Source organism: Pseudorasbora parva, chromosome 14 (genome assembly GCF_024679245.1).
Source record: "Pseudorasbora parva isolate DD20220531a chromosome 14, ASM2467924v1, whole genome shotgun sequence".
NCBI classification, from domain to species: domain Eukaryota; kingdom Metazoa; phylum Chordata; class Actinopteri; order Cypriniformes; family Gobionidae; genus Pseudorasbora; species Pseudorasbora parva.
The window spans coordinates 8,015,692-8,036,341 of record NC_090185.1 but is presented as its reverse complement, the minus strand read 5'-3'; the positions used below and the strand labels follow the sequence as shown (position 1 = coordinate 8,036,341).

Here is a 20,650-nt window from a genome sequence, read left to right as displayed (position 1 = left end):
GCTAGACGACTGGGTCTGAGCATCTCCAAAACTGCAGCTCTTGTGGGCTGTTCCCGGTCTGCAGTGGTCAGTCTCTATCAAAAGTGCTCCAAGGAAGGAACAGTGGTGAACCGGCCACAGGGTCATGGATGCACATGGGGAGCGAAGGCTGGCCCGTGTGGTCCGATCAAATGACAAGGTACTGGAGCTCAGATTGCTCCAGAAGTTAATGCTGGTTCTGATAGAAAGGTGTCAGAATACACAGAGCATCTCAGTTTGTTGCGTATGGGGCGGGGCATTTTGGCGAGCTTCCCGTGACAGAATCAGTCAGCACCTCCTTTGTTCTGTCTTACACCCGTTTGACTAGTTCTACATTAAATTTATATAATGCAAAATAATTATTCCTTTTCTCTTTTGTGTCTTTATTCCTTTTTTATTTCTTGTGTATTCTGCTGCATGGCCACATCCTTATTTTCGACAAGAATAAAGTCATAAATGCATATCAAGATATCTTTAAAGTGCATTATTATACTGCATTATTTATACCTTAAGATTATGTATCTTAGCCTTCTTTGTATGCAAATGAAGCTCTGAGGTTGAACCGGGAACAGATCCGTCTGCTGGGATAACAGCTAACCCTGGAATGCATTTCATCAATGAGAATGTTTCCTTAAGGAAATTTGTTCATACATAAGTTTTTGGTGACTCGTGGCTACACACACACACACACACACACACACACACACACACACATCAAACAAACAAACTAAAACTCCCATTTACCAGAAAACGAAACTTATAGCCTGTATTTTGACACCCATCACGTGACTTTCTGATAAACGATAGCTACAGCCTGAATACGAAACCTAGTTAAAATGGTGCATCACGAGGTAGATACTTGATATACTAGCTATAGCCTACACTTAAGTCTCATGCGCAACATCACTAATAGCCATGGTCTTCTTCACTGGTTTAGACAGCAGAATAAACAGATGAAAAGTCATCAAACTATGCGATTGAAAACCACCAAACAAACGTGGGGTTTTAGATGTTTTTTTTTCAGCAGGGATAACGAATCCAACATATTAACTGGTCAAGGGTGTATTAAAATAGCTATCTTAAATAACTGTGACACAAAACATGCAACCACGCCAACACTTAAAAAATAACTATCGCTTTCAGTTCAGTGCAGGAACATCGCAACCTATAAAGGAAGGTGTGGCCTGACTCGTTCTTAAACATTCGTTGCAAGGACTGCTGCGGACTTCTGTGGGTCACTGCATGCGGGAGGATTTATGGACGAAAGGAAAAATGAAAGCAGATTAATTCAAGATTCGATTCAATTGTTTTATCAGACGAAAAAAAATATATAGGGCCTATAAAAAAAACAAAAAAAATGGAAGGCTATTTTTTGCTCCTGCTGTTGGTTTTTCTCGTTGATGGTAAGTCGCATGACGTTGTTTTCAACATAATGACATGCAAATTCAAAATGCATGAATTCAAATTGTGCAAGTTGCTTTGGACAAATGTCTCTGATTAATGCATAGCTCTAAATGCGCAAATTCAGTCCATTACATAGGATTACAGTAGTTTACGTTCGCGCAGTGTTCATGTTTTTATTTTGCCGAGCTCGGTGACAGAAGATCGTTTGTTGGCTCCCACACCAGTTTTAGTTCCGCAGAGAGCAGAATCACAATTTGAGGCAGTTGCCACACCTTCAGAATTGTAGTTCAGTATATCTTCTGCCATTCCCTGGTGGAAAAAAAAGTAGCCTATACTTTATTGTATTTCAAATATATTCTCTTCCCTTACGAAACAAAAATGTATTGCAGTATATTGGAAAATATAATTCAATACATTAGGCAATATATTCACATATATGGGATTTAATATTTATATTAAATCCCATATATTCACATATATGGGATTTAATATATTGGAAAATATAAATATTAAATCCCATATATGTGAATATATGGGATTTAATATAAATATTAAATCCCATATAATCACATATATGGGATTTAATATTTATATTTTCCAATATATTGCAATATATTGAAAGCGGCAATCATTTGTATATTTTGCAATATTACATTAATATATAATATATTTTATAATACCATCAATATATAATTAGGCTACATATATTAAAATATATTTCATGTAATATATTGGTAAATATATTTTCCTTTCGTAAGGGTTTTCCGATATATACTTACAAAAAATGTACCATTTCTAAATATATAAAAAATATATTAGCATCATATTTCACAATACAACGTTTAACACACTTTAAAATAATTGTATTTTAGTATATTTTCTAAAAAAATATATTTTTGAAAAATATACTTTAAATGAAAGTTCAGTGTACTTTTGTAAAGTGTACTTATTTGAACATTACTTTAAAATATATTTTTTTTATATTTTAAACTTATGCTCAAAATTGTCATTGTTAACAATGCACTAAAAGCATATTTTAAAAATATATAATTAATATCATTAAGCTGTGTAAAAAGTTATAAATACTGTTTAAGGTTATTTATTCATGCTTAACTGTTCAAGCTTAAGCATGAATAAATAAGTGATAATACATTATTATTAAATAAGTAAATTATTACATGGACTAAACGTCCCATTTTTAAATATATGCAGTGTATGCTCTAAGCCCTACTTTAGTTGTGATTTAAGTGCAAATATGTTTAATAAGATTACACTGGCAAAGAAGAATCGTGTTACAATCCTACACACACATCTATATTAAACCAACAGCACACTTAAAATACAACGCAAGAAAATATGAGTTAAATAGTTGTTTCTTATCGGAATTTTAAATGTCTCTTCATTGGTCTGTGACCAATCAGATTGTGTTGCTCAATGCCTGCAGCCAATCAGAGGCAGAGCTGCTGACGGTACTCGTCTGTATGTCGCTCACTCGCGGCGCGGGAGGTTTGCAGCCTTGCAGGTGAAGTACAATGTTGCATTATTTATTTAATAAAACACTGAGAGCGGAAAGTACATTGCTCATTCTTCGGACCAGTTCAATTACGTCACATCGCTGCCTGACCTTGATGGTGACGACAAACTGTTTTGGAATAAAATGGCCAAACGTTACGCGATTCAAGTATCGAGTATACTAAAAAAATGAGTCTGGCCGCAAATATACTTACTTTTTTCACTAGGGTTGGCTTTCAGATAATACAAAAACATTGCTGTGTTGTTGAATTCCTTGTTAAATTCACACACCCAAACTAATTATGGTTTATTTTTGTCTTCAGGTGTTGCTGGTGATGAAGTGACAACACTGTCAGTGAAGGAGGGAGAGTCAGTCCCTCTAAAAACTGGTGTTACCAAACAACAACGTGACAAGATGCTGTGGTATTTTAACAACACTCTCATAGCTCTGATCAATGGAGAGGCCAGCAAGAGTTGTCTGTATGATGGAGAAGGAGGGATATTCAGCGGCAGACTGGATGTGGACTATAAGAGCGGATCTCTTACCATCACAGATGTCAGACCTGAACACACTGGACGTTATGAAGCACATTTCATCCGAAGTGAGAGCTCAGGAACCAGCCAAAGCTTGAACAGAAACAGCAAGTGTAACAGCACAAAAATCACCACAAAAACGAGCAACATTGACGACAGCATAAAAACATTCAGTGTTTCCGTCAGCGGTGAGTCGGTCACTTGTGATGGTTTGAATGTCTGAATGTCATCAGACCAGTTTATTTCCTCTTTCCTTGTATATAAAACCTGCTTCAGAACAGGTTTACTCCATTTCTGATTTGGTCAAGATTACACAACACTGTTCAATCCTTACTATGCATATCTTGTGAATAATTCAACATTGATGATATTAAAAATATATATTATAACTGTTCCTAAAAGGCTCCTTTTCTACCTATATAAACATTTATTTACTAATGTTCCCTTGTATTTTCCAGCTCTGTCTGTTCCTGAGAAAACTATTGAAGACTTGAACGAGGAAGAGTGTGACTGGAGTATGTTTTCTCCTCCCTTCCTTTTTTATTTACAATCATCTGTAAAAATCTGAGGTGTTTGTGCTGTGTTTGGTTTTCTGTAGGCTAGAAATCTAGACGCACCCACGGTGGGCGGGGCCATAATGATGACGGCCGAGTTGCGTTTGCGTGCTTCTAGTAAAGACAGAAACTGGCGAACGGCGGTCTTTCGAATCAGCTTTGACCGCGACTCTGGAAGACTTGGAGTTCAGCTTTTCTCTGAGAAAAGAACAAAGAACGGACCTGAAGTCATTCTTAAAAAGGGAAGATGTGTTCAGAGTTGTCCAACCAGAGCAACGAAGGTGAAGCGGAGCTCGTCGATAGATTGAACATTCGCTATATCCGGTCGGCATAACTCAGAACACATCTTCCCTTCTTAAGAATGACTTCAGTGCCGTTCTTTGTTCTTTTCTCAGAGAAAAGCTTAACTCCAAGTCTTCCAGAGTCGCGGTCAAAGCTGATTCGAAAGACCGCCGTTCGCCAGTTTCTGTGTTTACTAGGGCCGGGACTCGATAAAAAAAAAAAATCTAATTAATTAGAGGCTTTGTAATTAATTAATCGAAATTAATCGCATTTTAATTGCATATAAATATTTGACCTGAAAACAATGAGAAGTAATTTTTCACATGGATTTTTAGTATACCATTGAATAATGACTGAATACATAAGCTTAATCAACAAAATATTGTTTATTTATTTATATGTGCTGCGGTGATACGCAAATTCCTTCTTGTATAGCTTGTACACAACCATGCTCTTGTCGACGCTTCCATCCTTTAGTTTTTTAAAACAAAATTTCCCATCCGCGGGGCCAAGCAAAGCGGTCTCATCAGCTTCTTCGTTCATTTTCACACTGGTTTGTTGTTGTCGTGACTCGTGAACGCTAGTTGGTGTTCCAGTATAATCGGTCCGATGAAACTCATTCATTGAAAAACGTTCCGCGGAGCAAAAATAAGTGTGGTTAAAATTATGTTATTTATTTTTTTGCATAATTAATTAATGCGTTAAAGTCCCGGCCCTAATGTTTACTAGAAGCACGCAAACGCAACTCGGCCATCGTCATTATGGCCCCGCCCACTGACTCTATACACAATGTGATTGGCCCGACAAGAGTTAGGCGAATACAGCTCAGAAGGGTATTGCTAGACGACACTCGCGGGCAGATTAGATTTGCTGCCGCTAGGGTGCGGCGAGATTTCTAGGCTAAGTTTTTAAATTTTAATGACTGTCTGTCTTTATCTGTTCAGGTCAGTGTTCAGGGCTCATAGCTGGAGTAGTTGCTGCTGTTGTTCTGCTGGTGTTCGTATCTGTAGCTGGTGTTATTTACTATCTCCACAAGCGCTCTAAAAATGGTAAGTACCTCCCACAGATACTGTAGTAAGTGGAAAACCTCATCTTTATTAGGCATGTGTTTAATTGTGTGTCATTTTTTATAGCAAACATGGAGAAAAACAAGCTTGAGCATCTGTTGAAAGTCTAAACATGAGGTAAGATGCTGCACTACTGCAGTCTCTTTGTAGAAAATAGAGAAATACATTTTAATAATCAAGCGATATTTTTGAATTAACAAAGAGTGTGAAAACAGATGGCATAGTTGACACAGATCTACTCTCAATATCATCCAGTTAGTTTGAGGTTACATGAAGAGACTGAGACTCATATATCTGTATATTTATATTTCCACTGACTGAGTAGAAATTGTATATATTGTTATATATTTTATTTAATATATAGTCATCTAACTGGGAGAAAAAAAACTTTTAAACTGAATCTTATTACTTATTTCTGATGACAGATGTGTTTATTTCACTGCTAATTTCTCTTTCTTTATCTTGTTCATTGTTTTCTTACAGAAGGAGAAAGACAGATGTCATCTGTAGAGAATATGATGTTCATAAAACAGTAGTTATGATAATGGTAAGCATATGGGCCCTATTTTAACGAGCTAAGCGCATGGTCTAAAGCACACGGCACAAGTGCACTTAGGTAGTTTAATGACGGACAAAAACGGTGTGTGTGCCCGGCGCATGGTCTAAAAAGGTTGTGCCTATTCTCTTAATAAGCCATGGGTGTGACCAATCAGAGTCTCATCTCCCTTTCCCTTTAAAAGCCATTTGCACTCACCTCGCGCCATGGCAGATTTGTTACTTACACGCAGAGTTGGAAAGTAACGAATTACATTTACTCGCGTTACTGTAATTGAGTAGCTTTTCTGTGTACTTCTACTTTTTTAAGTAGTTTTAAAAATCTGTAATTTTACTTAAGTACATTTTGATTGAAGTATTGTACTTCGCTACATTTTAAATCACATCCGTTACTGAGTAAAAATAAATCATTAATGCAAAGAGGGGAGGAAAAAAAACGCGATTCGGAAATGACTAATATTGAATAGAGGGCGCGGGACGCGTGAGAGAACAAGCGCGCAAATATCAGATGGAGACGAACAAGACAGACGTCAGTGACGCAGCCCCAGGTGAAAGCAAAACGCCATCATTAACTCCTGGCTAGTGTGGAAATACTTTGGATATAGAAAAAAAATAATTTGGTGTTGTCCTGGAGGATATCAAATTTGCACAAAATGTGGATGCAAATGAAGAAACACATAGAACATGTTCGGGCACACATCCCTCTGTGCAGATAAAGGTATGTTTATAACTTAGGCCGATTGATTTCTGTGACGCAGAGGGAATCCCGGAATCCAGTCATGAACATTAACTTTACATTATAACGTAGAATTGGTGTAATACACGCAAACTGGTGGATGAACGAAAAACTCGAATGTAGAGCTGTAGGCCTTAGAAATAAATCAAATCGCGACACGGTCTGTGAACATTAAAGCACAAAACATTGCTATATGAATATATGATCTGCTTGTTCTCTCTCTGCTTGTGAATGAGCTGCTCCGTCTACTACATATGGACTCTATTATTCTTAAACATTTTTACGAATTAATGATAAAAAATAAGTTGATAATCTAATTGATAATTTATTGAATTTTGTTTATTAGACATGTTTTATTGACATTTTAATAAACAAAATAAACAAATGGTTTTAAGTTTGTTATAAAAAAGCATTTCTTCAACCAAATAAAAAAAAGACCAATCTTCTTCATTCATTTAACATCATTTTAAAAGTGATAATAACCATCATTTAATAATAGGTACAGTAAATGTTTAATTGATGTTTTCTGAGATAGTTGTCATATCGTGAAAATCTCATTCTATCACAACCCTACAGGGTAGAGTCCCACCCCCACTGTTAAAAAAGTAACTAAGTAACTTTTACTCTGAGTACATTTTAAATGAGCTACTTTTTACTTTTTTGTAAATTTGAGTAAATTTTGAGTAAACTTTGAGTAAATTTTTAGACCAGTAATTTTACTTGTACTTAAGTAAAATTTCATTGAAGTAACAGTACTTTTACTTAAGTAGAATATTTTGTTACTCTTTCTACCTCTGCTTACACGGTGGAATTTGCAAGTGGAAAGCTGAATGCTTCTCTAGCTAGTGAGGAAACAGATCTGCTTTTATACAATTGTCATTCTGAAAATATAATTATATTGCTCCTTAAAGTTGTAGTGTGTAGTATTTTTATTTGTGGATCTATTGACAGAAATGCTAATACACAACTATGTTTTTAGTGAGTATAAAGACCTCACGTAATGTATCGTTATGTTTTTATTACCTAAGAATGAGCCACACACACCGCGGGTCCCTTACAGTGAAATCGCCATATTTCTACAGTTGCCCAAAACGGACAAACTAATTTACAGATCGCTAGTCACTCTCTGCTCTCTCCGACGACATTTTTGTCTTGTGTGCTTCTCTATGTGCTTTGAAAGGAAGGGTTGAGCGGCAAACTCACCACTAGATGCTGCTAAAATTCACACACTGCACCTTTAAATAAGGAGGATTCATGGGTTGAGTTTCCCTCCACTATACCTACTCTAAAACACTGTTTCAACCCATGTTCGGGTCAAATAATGGGCAAACCCAACCATTGGTTTAAAAAAATGTAAAAAATAATGATAGTGATGATACATTTCATTTATATAGTGTTTTTCTCAAACTCTAAGCACTTTACAATCAATAAACATACATACATCAAAAACAGATCACACATCAAATACCACAGACGATCAGGGAATCTGACTGAAAAAATATACAAATATCTGACCAACAACCTGAACAGAATGAGAAGTAGGAATAAAAATATATCGAGTAAAAATATTAAAATATAGCTATTTTGTCACTGGTTATATAATCAAAATATTTTACAGTGACGATAAAAAGAAAATGATATCAAATGTGTTTCTGATTTATGTTTTGTCGGCTGCATGAGGATACAGTTGGCTTGTCAATAGCTTCAAAGATGCCTCTGGTCCATAACAAATGCATAAAGGCCTCCAGCTGGATATAAAATACTGCAAATAGACGGTAACAAACGTGACTTTAAACATTTGAGCGATGTGTTTTAACGACGGCATTAATACAGCATAGTCAACACATGGATAACTTTATAGTGATAGGAAAACATTATAATGTAACTGGACGTAACCTGAAAAACAAAAACAAAAAAACTTCTTTTGTCACACACTGTTCACCTATTGGAAGTCACTTTAAACTTCTGCTGTTCCAGAGGAAATTCAATCTGATTCGGAGAGGATCTTCATTTTATTCAGTTTATCTCTTTATTTGTTGTTAGACTATAGTGTCTTTTATTGTGCCTTATAATAGCTGTATTATTGTATGATACATTGTATATTTTGGTGTTTGGGGTTTAATTGGTATGGTATTATTTGATAAAACCTATCATTGTTTTCTTTGGTAGAGGCTAAATGAGTAGACATATCAGTGGTACTTTTGTTAATGTGGGAGATTTGAGATTTATGCCCTGCTTTATCTGTGCTTCGACCACCACACTATTGTCGAGTATAAAACCTTACTACTTGTCTATAAATCTTTAAATAATGTAGAACCTTCGTACATGACAAAGCTACTCCACCCCTACACTCCTGCAAGAGGACGAACTACTAAGAGTTCACTCAAAGCAAGGAGAGTCTGCTTTCAGCCGTTATGTAGCCGCAGCTGAACCAGCTTCCTGAACAGATCCGATGTGCTCCAACAGTCGCCACATTCAAATCCAGACTCAAACACATCTGAGCATTTACTGAACGAGCTCTGAGTTACTGTACGTCCGACTGATTGCACTGTATTTTATTTGTGCATCCTCCTATTTATTCTAAACTATTACAATATGCACTTCTGTTCAAAATGTTTTTGAATTGTTTTCTATTTGAATATATTGTAAAATGTGATTTATTCCTGTGATCAAAGCTGAATTTTCAGCATCAGTCACATGACCCTTCAGAAATCATTCTAATGTGATGATTTGATGCTCAAGAATAATTATTATTATCAATGTTCAATAGTACAGTTGTGTAAAACTTTTCTTTGATGAAAAAAGTTTAAAATAAAAAAATAAATAGTGAAAAAATAATTTAAATAGTGTCTTTTGTATTTATTTATTTTATTGTGGAGTTTGTGCATTTTCTTGCGTCTTTGGGCTTTGTGTGACTTGGACTGGGAATGGTGTGTTTCTATGGTAACACTATCAATGCATGAATAAATCTGCAGCAGTCAGGTGGTATGAAGCTCTCTGAAGATTCCTATAATTACGAGCATTTTTACAAGTTGAAATCTCGAAACTATGCTAATTTAGAAGCGCTTTTGAAATGTATAGGCCTGAAAGTCCTAGAAGATGACACCGGCCGGCTTGAGGAACCAAAGCAACGATGAGGTCCAGGCAGAACGAGTGACACCGACATGCATGACATGGTCTTAGAAAAGGTTCATAAAACGAATATATATATATTTTTAGATAAAAATCCTCATGTTTGAAATGAAACATGAGCAGAACTGTGGCTTCAGCTTGAATGTGTTTAGTTTCTACAGCCACCTCCTTTTTTATAAATGTAAATTACGTATAGGTTATGCACATGACGTCACCGTCAGCTGGAGCGCCTGCGGTTACGCCCCACTGAGTGGCAGACAGATAGCATTGGTTTACAGTGTGAATTACGCAAAAAAACACAAAACCAGGTCCATCATGAGGGTGGTTTGGAGGAGGCTTGGCCGTGGACATCCCTGTGCCAGAAGGACTTGATAAATTTGTCATTTTCTCACTCTTTTCTGACTGCTGTCTGCTGCTTCTGATTGATGTTACATGGAAAAGCTGCTCATAACTGCTGCTCTGAGATCTGCAATCCTCGTAATCCTCTAAGAAAATAACAACAGGATATTATTTGTGAATAGGAGTTGTCAAAAATCCTGTTTCCATTCTTGCACTTGTCAAATGATTATATGTTCAATGTATTTTCACTTTAGTGAGTAATGTAGCCAATTACAGACATGTTTGTTGAGTTCTTGAACGAAATGGCCAATCACAGTGCTGGATTTGGAATCACTCACCGCTCGAGTGTTTGTCCAGGTGAGTTTAGTTAACACACACGCGCGTACGCCTCTGTAAGTGCAGACATTGGGAAAATAAGAGATTCATTGTATACCAGCTTCACCGCCGAACTTTGTGAGATTGTGTTTATTGAATGAGTGACAGCTTTCAGTGAAAATAGAGAGTGCTCTTTGCTCGCTGTCTAGGTGATAAACAAATGATATGCTTTTGTTTTCCATTCTTGACAAGCGGCCACACACACACTTCAACACACAGGCCATCTGCATATACAAGCAGGATTCACTCTCTAAATTATGATGACTGACAGGGAGAAATGGACTGCATTTATATAGCGCTTTTTATCCAAAGCGCTTTACATTTTTTTTACATTCAACACATACATTTTTACAGGAGAAAAATGTATGTGTTGAAATCAGACTCATATAAATATCAGGAAAACACAACTCTGCTGCATGTCATTATCCATTGGTCACTGAATCGTTGGTAAGTTGTAAGGAACACTATATATTTTTTACAGTCTGTGGTTTTCCTCTATTACCTCCAGCACACAGCAGCTCTTCTGCCACTCAGGCCTGTGGGATGTTCCTGTTCTGGCGGGGAAGTGATGCTGATGTATACCCTTTATTGTTATATTTTTGAGATTATATACTGTCATATTATTAACAGTCAGAGTCTTGAACTATCAAGTGTTGGCTTTCTAAATGTATGTTGGTTATCTGTCTATTCAGAATGACTTATATGAGCAGAAGCTTTATTTTGCCTATTCGCCCCTTTCCATCAAAACAAGAAAAAGTCACTGATCAGAACTTTCACTTTCTCTCAGAAGTTATGTTAAGTTTATGAACAACTTTGACTCTTGTATTACACTTTTAAATGACCATTTAGGCCTATATATGATCAGTTTGAGGTGGCATTCAGTTCAATTCTACAGTGATTTATTGGCGTGAAAAATATTTTTACATTTCTATTACCGGGGTTACTGCATACAATTAGGCCAATAAATCAAAAAAATGAAAACAGCAACATAATAAAAATTAAGAAAGAATAAAAGAAATGTAAAATTGATGGCATTACAGAACAAACTGAAATAATCAAGAACACTCATAGTCTTGGCCACCAGATGGCCTCAGTTCACCAGATTCAGAGGACGAGCGTTTACAAACCAGTCCTGAGAGAATATAAGCAAAGCTTCACAATCAATAAACAAGTAGACCACTCATGTTTTTAAACTGAAATATATATCACAATATATTTATGACATCTGTTCTGTTTTCTCTGTTTAAGCTCTTGTAGCTCTGACGTCATTGATCAGAAGAACAGCAGCAGCTGCCGCAGCCACGCCCATCAGCGCAGTGGCGACCAATCGGAGCACAGCTTCAGCAGAATCACAACAGTGGACGTGGACTTCTGTGAAGATTTAGCAATCAAGAATTGAATTGTGATTTTAAAAAGTTAATATTATTCTCTGTCGTAAACTCAAAAAGATATCTGCAAGTAAACAGTTTAATTCAGTGAACAGCCGTACCTGCACATGTGTGGCAGAGTTGAGTGATGTTGGGATGTCTGGTCTGGTTGCTGATGGGATTGTTCAGCACACAGCTGTAGGTGTTTTTATCCTGATATTCCACCTCCAGAGGTAGAGAGAGACTGATGCTGAAATCAGACACACTGATGCTGGACAATAAACTGTTTCCTTTGAACCAGGAGAGAGTCACATGACTCACATTCAACACCGAACACACCAGTGAACATGAGGATGAGGATGATGATGAAGAACAGTGTGAAGAGTTACTGATGATGACAGGAACAGGCAGACGAGCTGGAAAAGAGAGAAATGTGAGAAGTTCAAAAAGTGCTTATTGAAGTGTTAGTGAGCATCTTGTGATCTTCATTCATCTCCATAAAAAAAGGGTTATTAATTATACATATGGATAAATTTCAGAGAGAATTTATTGATTATTGAAATTATTTAGTCATTCTTTAAAGATAAAATTAGGTGCTAAACTAACATTAAACTCACCATAGACAGTGAGACTGAAACTCTTTCTCATTCTGTTGGTCTTTAGTTGATAATCTCCAGCATGTTCAGTTGAGATGTTTGTGATGGTCAGAGATCCAGTTTGATGATCCAGCTTCAGTCTGTCTCTGAATCTCCCGTCAGGAACATCATATACAGCGATACTCTCGTCCAGTACATCAATCGCAGCTATTAAAGTGTTATTAGCTCCAAACCTCCACAGAATCAGATCTTCATCATCTATATCAGTGAGATCAGAGTTTAGAGTGACTGAATCTCCCTCCGTCACTGACACTGAGTTCATTCCGTCTGGATCAGCAAACACACCTGAAGAACAGAGTCACAGATTAATCATACAGTAGATCAGGTTTATAACTGTAATGATGAACAGCAGCAGACACAGGAGGAGTGAGGATTAATAGTTTTTGAGGCGTTTTGTTCAGTTATCTGGCACTGTTAGCACACGGTGGGCGGAGCTACAGGCGTGCTCATCTCATCTTAAATCTGATTGGCTCCTTCAGTGCTTCTGCTCCGGAGAATGAAAGGTTATCGGAAGCCAAATTAGCAAATCCAGTAAAGCGGCTGAAAACGTCTCACTAACGTTTCACAGAGATACATATGTAGACTAAAATGCTCAGATGAACATCCCTTAAAGCCCTGACTTGAAGGATGATTTTCATTTCCTCTCCTGTTATCATAAACCTCACGATCAGACTTTCCTTTTCACAAAAACAGCTTTACAGACACTGATGTTTAAAGGGGGGGTGAAATGCTGTTTCATGCATACTGATCTTTTTACACTGTTAAAGACTTGGATTCCCATCCTAAACATAGACAAAGTTTCAAAAACTAATGTTGGACGTTTGATGGAGTATTTCTGTGTCAAAAATACTCCTTCCAGTTTCTCACAAGTTTCTGAGAGTTTTTTTCGAGTATGGGTCGGCTTGACGTCAATGAAGCGACTTCAACGCTTCAGCACAGCATTCTGGGAAGGCAGCGCTGCATTTGAACCGATCTGAACGCAGAAATGACGAGAATAGGGTTGCCACCTTCAATACAGAAAAATAAGGGACGCCTGCCGCAGCGGGGGCCACACCCCTCGGGGCCACGATGACCACAGTCCCGATGGTGTGCCAGGGCAGTGGTCGTATATCATAACTTAAAACATGTTGTCATAATTTGTATATATATTAAGATTGATACCAATGGACATTATAATAGGATATCTGCTATTGAAATCAGTGTGAACAGATGCACTCAGTATAATACACAGCTATGACAATGAAAAACAAACTCAGCTGCTGTAACCTAGAGGGGAGCAGGAGAAGAAATTGTAAATTAACTCGAGTAATTTTATAGTGTTGTGAACAAAGATTTGACTAAAATATTTGTCATTGTTTGCAGTAACACCATCCAAACAGTGAAACCACACCTAAATAACTGTAAATGATATAATATCTACAATCATTTCTTATTTTAATAAAACACTTAACAACATTTATATTTTTGGTAAGTTAAGTAAATATATTTATGTATTATTCCGTTTTTATATATTTGTTAAGCATAACAAATAGTGGTTTATTTTATTCCTAAAAGGTCCTATTTTGATTGAATATGTATTAAATATATATATCTTATCTCTTATTAAAGTAATGCTTGTGTCTGACTGTACAACTTAACCTTAATAAACAAATCATACCATAACATCATTAATGTAGCCTACATTATTTCTTAATAGGCAGCATATGAAATCTAACGTTATCAATCAATAAAATATTTTGATATAGGGTATTTGGACCTGCCTCCGCCATCGTTTCTAATGGATTCTGCCCATATAGAAAAGAACCGGCGAGGCGGGGTCCCCTCCTCTTCTGACTCTGATTGGTCGTGATTCACGGCCCGTGAACCTGAAACAAACCAATCAAACAAACCAACGACGGCAGCGACCCAATTAGGGGCAGAATAGGACATGTCTTCACACAATGCGGGTGGACCTATGTAAAATACGGGACAAATTTTTCCTGAAAATACGGGACGATTCCGTATTTCACGGGACGGGTGGCAACCCTAGACGAGAAGCTTCACAACTTCGCTTCAGTCGCGTCGCAAAGTGGATCTCCACGGTCACTGCTGTCAAAGGACTTCACCAAATCATACCAAAGAAGTGTGTTTTTGACGGAGCGGTCCCAGCGATAAAGGTTCGGTCCTGCTTTGGAAGCAGCCGGTGAGTAAAACTGCTTCAAATGTCTGTGCTGTTGGCTATCGTCGCGTGAGTAAACATCAGTAAACGACACGATCGCGTGCTTCGTCATTCAAATGCGCTAACGGTTACTCCATTGTTGTTCTCTGTATAACGTTACACTAGTCTGACGTGCAAAACCGTTTTGCTAGCTACTGCTAAGGTTTAGTCGCATACAATAGTCCATAAACCGAATCATGTCCTCATAAACTGCGAGTAAACACACACAAATGTTGACAGGCCACTAAATACAGTCCATACCACAGAGACGGACGTCCTGCTGTTGCTGTTTCTCCTGTTCAATTTATTTCAGCCTCCGGATCTGATTCTGGATCATATATCTATTAGCTGAGATCGATAGCCATGAGTTTCTCCACGCTTGAGGACGTCACCGCTTTGCGCTTGTTATTCTTTAGCTCCGCCCACACGATACGCCTCCAGGCGCTCGTTTTTTTCCGGAAAGACTCGGTACAGCCCATATTTCTTTTACAAGTATAATAAAACTAAAGACTTTTCGGAGATATGAAGGATGCAATACTACTCTATAGGTACTCAAGATTGACATGAGATTGACTGAAACTGAGTGTCGCCCCCCCCCCCCTCCCCCCCCCTTAAAACAGCCCTGACTTGTATTTGTCTATATGTCCATATAGTTCTCTCTACTATCAAAAGTGTCATTATAGTTTTCTTTAAAAAAGAAACAAGAAATTAGACAACAAACAGTAAAATAAACTTCAGATTCATCAAAAAAAAAATTCACTCATGTCGTTTTATTCATCTTGCAATAACGTTTCAGTTTGGTTTGAGCATCTTTCATCAATCTGATCTGATCCGGATCTGTTTTAAATCTCTGTATTAAAACTAAAGCAAGTGATGTGTTAAAATGAATATGATTATAACTCACCAATCAGATGGCACAAGCAGAACAACACAAACATGTTCAGTTCAGACAGTCACACTAGTCTGTGAACACTTCAGAGATAACAGGACGGAGTTAAACTGAGATCGGGTCGCGTGCGATTCCTCCACCAATAATATTTAAGCACCACCCACTCCCTGCACACATACACACTCTCGCATGCGATGGTTTCAAATATTTTATTTTAAATACTATATTATATAATATATATTATTTTTGCTGCAGCAATAGATTTCAGATGTTTTATCATTGTTTTGCTGATAAACATGTGGAATGGTCTTAGGATGGTCACTAAGGGTTTGATACTGTGTGTTTTCTCGTGAAGCTATCAGCTGATCACAAACACACACACACACACACACAAACCACATGTTTAAATAAAGCTGAGCAGATCAAACCACAAAAGGTTTCACATTGAGCTGCTCGAGTCTTCAATTGAATCATATTCATGTACAGGCTCCTGTGTGCTTTGCTATATTATAGTTGACGAGTTTGTGTGCTCGTATAATCTTAGTGAAAGTGGTAAACCGATTTGTCTTGCTGTGTGCTATAGAGGTACCCTGGCTTGGATTATATTTGTTCAAAATCCTAAACGGAGAGCTTGTTTGTATATGCATTCACCTTCACAATATCTTGGCAACACAGTGCAGTTGAGCTCTGTTGACATTTGACAATGCGTCGCTTCGTTGCTCTGATTGGTTGTAGGTCTATCCAATTGAGGTCTTTCCTGGTTCGGTTGAAACACGCCCCATAATCACAGCCCAATGGAGCAGTTTCAGGGTGCGTTCACACTTGTAGTTCGGTTAGTTTGGGTTCGTTTGGTCCGGACCAAAAAACAAAAACAAAACATAATAGTCCTGGTCCGCTTAGCGTTCACACGGGCATTTTTAACAGCGAACCTAAAGTTACCGAACAAAAGGCATAGGGAGACGCTAACAACCTGATTGGTCGGCTTATATGACGTAGGAGCTCGCTTACCGAACATTCAAAACAACGCTGTGTGCTGGATTACACACGGTCATTGTATGCGTGTACATGTGGCATTATTTTTACCGGCTGAAAACTCATGAAGAGCTCATGAAATGTTCAAAACATTCAAAACAGCAGCAGGATTTCCTCCGTTGTGCAGAAAAGAGACGGGCATCTCTTATGCAAAAGAGACGGCAGTTCTGTCGTCTGTATGGGCAACATTTGATGAGAAAAACCAGGTATGCTTTTTGTGCGTTTTTTTCTAGCATTTTCGAAACACGCTCGTCGGACCAAATATTGATGAGGCACCTCCTCATTGCTCTACGTTTGCCCTCTAATGTTAACGTTATTCATTTTGGATACACCGATATTTCCGCGTCGTCACATCAGCTGACTATGCGTCGCATCTTGTGACATTACGTCCTATTTTTGGTCTGTTTACATGTCTTTGGTCCGTGTTGGGTTCATATATCAGTCGAACCGCACCAGAGTTCGTTTGGAAGCGGACCGAGACCCATCTTTTTAGCGGTCTCGGTCCGCTTGTTTGGTGCGCACCAGGGTTCGGATGGCAGCGTTCACATATGTTCAAATGAACCGTACTAACCGAGCAATCGCACCAGGGTTCGTTTAATCCAACCAAACATGACAAGTGTGAACGCACCCTCAGACTTATATTCTGACTAGAAACAAAAAAAAGAGGAGCTGGGAGGAGGAGGGATGCCGCAAGAACTAACAATGGGAAGATGTAAGCTGCTGGTTTTATACCTTGGTACTAATTGGAAGATTAGATGAGCGTATACTCCTCTAATAAATTACATTTAAAGGGGCGGTGAAATGCTGTTTCATGCATACTGAGCTTTTTACACTGTTAAAGACTTGGATTCCCATCCTAAACATAGACAAAGTTTCAAAAACTAATGTTGGACGTTTGATGGAGTATTTCTGTGTCAAAAATACTCCTTCCGGTTTCTCACAAGTTTCGGAGAGTTTTTTTCGAGTATGGCTCAGATTGACGTTAATAGAGCGGAAGGTCCTTGTATGGGCCGTACGGGCTCTTCTCCCGGTAGGGTGCGCGCGCGTGACTAGAGCGAGAGAGGAAATGCACACCCATAAACACTCGCTCAGCTGCAGATCCACTTGTCCGTGAACACTTCTGTCGTGCCGCGCTCCACTTTATTCCTATGGGTGACGTCGAGCGACTTCAACGCTTCAGCACAGCATTCTGGGAAGGCAGCGCTGCATTTGAACCGATTTGAACGCAGAAATGACGGGAAGCTTCACAACATCGCTTCAGTCGCAAAGTGGATCTCCCCAGCACATGCTTTTTCTCTCTCTCTCTCTCTCTCTCTCTCTCTCTCTCTCTCTCTCTCTCTCTCTCTCTCTCTCTCTCTCTCTCTCTCTCTCTCTCTCTCTCTCTCCTCTCTCTCTCTCTCTCTCTCTCTCTCTCTCTCTCTCTCTCACACACACACACACGCACGCACACACACAGAGCCCCTAAACCCAGGAAACAGTCTGCATTTTTACTTTCTAAAAAAAACCTCACCCTGTATGATATATATGATGTTTTCCTCATGGGGACTAAAAAATGTCCACACAAGGACAAGGATTTCGGATATTGCCATCTTTGTGAGGACATTTGTCCCCATAATGTGTCCCCCCCACCCCCCACCCCCCCACCCCCCCCCCCCCACCCCACACACACACACACACACATCAAAGTTTGTAGTGTTGTGATTCACCTCGTAGTCGTAGCCGATTGGCTTGTTTCATGCCTTTAAACTATTTAACAAAGACTTTTTTTAAATAATTGGAAAAAACACCAATGAAAAGGGGAGGGAACGGTTGTGATTTGATGTGTTGTGAGCATGCCTTTAAGATCCCTTAGTGAATCACTACATGATTATGTGTTCTTCATCATAGCCAACATGACCTAATAATCACATTTTGTCTTTGCCATAATTAATGTGTCCTATAAACACACAGACAGCAGCCAGAGAAATTTAAAGTCAAGGGTCAAGAGCCCAACTAAAGCACTAAACACTGATCACCATAATGGTGACTTTTTCTTAACATTTTCAATAAAACATCAACGCGGATCATATGCCATGCTAAAATTAAATGAACATGATTAATAATAATAATAATAATACCTCTAATCTGAAAAATGCAAATGCCAAAAATAATTATAATAATAACTATGGTGTTCATAATTTATGTTCTGGAAAAATAGGAAAAATATTCTATACAATAAGGAATAACGCATCAGTTTGTGCACGGATATTTGTTATATATCATGTATTTGTTACATATCAATCTGATTAAAATCCATGTGAATATAAATCATATTTAATGAATTGATGGTCTGAAAGTGCTGCTGCTGTGGATCTGCATCTCTCTCGCTGGGACGGCTCAATGACTGCTGCATGTGTGCTTAACACGGCTGAATGATTACACATCCCGAACCCTGAGCCCTGCACAAACTTAACTATTGTAATGAATTAGGATGCAATTCATGGAGTAACTTTAGCCTGTGAAAGTGTGTGATGATACATACACTAATGTATTTGCTATAGAAAGCTTCAGTTAAAAAGACAGAGCATGTTCACAACTGATGTGTATACAGGCCGGAATGTGTCAAAACTAGAACTAATGACAAGGTCAATAAAAAAAAAAAAAAAACACCCAAACATTTTCATTTTTTTACAGCCCACATTCTGTTTAAACAGACCCATGAAACCACAGCGTGGGTGTTCTCTAACTCCGAGAGCCAATGCGATTCACTCTCAGAAAAAAGGCAAAGCCGTCACTGGGGCATTAAGGCACAAAAACTAAAACGTAGTCTACTAATATGTGCTATTTAGGGGTAAATATGGAACAAATATGTACTTTTTTGCTTTTGTATGGGTATTGCCTCGGTGACATCTTTGTACCATCAGCTCAGTTTGTGTGTCAAAGTGAAACTTCTGTGGTCTCATGTATTTACAAACAAGTGTAGTTTGACCAGATGAGTGGTGTATTAGATGCGCTGATGTGTGCGTCAGTCATTTGTGGGCAAAGAGTGTCTTCATTTCCTCTCCTGTTATCATAAACCTCACGATCAGACTTTCCTTTTCACAAAAACAGCTTTATCTCTCTCTACCTCTGGAGGTGGAATATCAGGATAAAAACACCTACAGCTGTGTGCTGAACAATCCCATCAGCAACCAGACCAGACATCCCAACATCACTCAACTCTTTTTGGTTTTTTACCCTTTCTTCACACAATGAAAGTTGCAAGTGATTCACACAGTGAAAACCCCAAATAAATCCCCCATATATATATTTTTTATTTCAACATTGCTGTTTTGAATCATATTTACAGTACCTGTATTTGTGTCAATGTCAGTTTGTTAAACATAAATATTTTATGATTGTTTTTCTTTTCTTCCAGAAGTTCACTGTTGTGGTTTTACTGAAGCTGTGATCCGATTGGTCATCTCTGCTGTGGTGGGCGTGGCTACAGTGGCTGTTCTGGTTGAAGAGCAAGCCACAACCTCCTGCGGTCTCTCTTGAATCCAACACAGAAGTGACTACAGTTCAACTGGCTTCTAGAGACCTAAAAAGGGCTCCAGGTGAAATCCCGGACACTACGTCCATATTTCTTCACACTCTATGTTGAAGAATCAGCAGCTGTGACCCTTATGATTGTTCATCTGTAGACCGTTGATCTATCGGAGCCTGTAGAAATGACATCAACTGATCATGTACCTGAAAGTACTGTTTGTTTTAGTCCCTTTCAAAACGTGCCCCTTGTTAGCCTGACAAGCAAACCCACATCAAGATGTTTGGTCTGGAAACTCACCATTGACAGCTCAATCCGAGGGGCGGGATAAACGGTTGTCTTTCAAACTCCCTCTGCACACGATAGGATAGCGTTACACCAACCAGAGCAACGAAGGTGAAGCAGAGCTCGTTGATAGATTAAACAAGGGGGTAATCTAGCACTCGGAAAGCGTTCCACCCATAGGGGCGGCCATTGCAAACCAAGCCATCAC

General features: G+C 38.3%; 3 protein-coding genes across 5 annotated transcripts in view; 1 reads left to right on the top strand and 2 right to left on the bottom strand.

The window, feature by feature from the left end:
• The window catches only part of LOC137040007 (SLAM family member 9-like), a 228,083-nt gene that overhangs the window by 170,306 nt on the left and 37,127 nt on the right, over positions 1-20,650 (bottom strand). The window lies entirely within an intron of this gene.
• On the top strand, positions 1,226-9,500 carry LOC137040016 (uncharacterized). Of its 3 annotated transcripts, XR_010897798.1 has the most exons (7): positions 1,226-1,421; positions 3,258-3,656; positions 3,927-3,983; positions 5,249-5,353; positions 5,438-5,488; positions 5,855-5,918; positions 8,977-9,500. XR_010897798.1 is itself a non-coding variant. In XM_067415423.1 (6 exons), the coding sequence occupies exons 1-5, from the start codon at positions 1,376-1,378 to the stop codon at positions 5,905-5,907; spliced, it is 660 nt and encodes a 219-aa protein (XP_067271524.1). In that variant the 5' UTR covers positions 1,226-1,375; the 3' UTR covers positions 5,908-5,918; positions 8,977-9,500. The 3 variants fall into 3 exon arrangements, 2 of the variants coding, with proteins under 2 accessions (XP_067271524.1, XP_067271525.1); XM_067415423.1 differs by lacking the exon at positions 5,438-5,488; XM_067415424.1 differs by lacking the exon at positions 8,977-9,500 and having other exon boundaries at positions 5,855-7,940.
• Positions 11,483-15,670, bottom strand: LOC137040012 (SLAM family member 5-like). The gene is made up of 4 exons (XM_067415419.1): positions 15,633-15,670; positions 12,493-12,816; positions 11,998-12,291; positions 11,483-11,879 (listed from the first exon to the last, which is right to left on the bottom strand). Exons 1-4 carry the CDS (start codon positions 15,664-15,666, stop codon positions 11,752-11,754), a joined length of 780 nt encoding a protein of 259 aa, XP_067271520.1. The 5' UTR covers positions 15,667-15,670; the 3' UTR covers positions 11,483-11,751.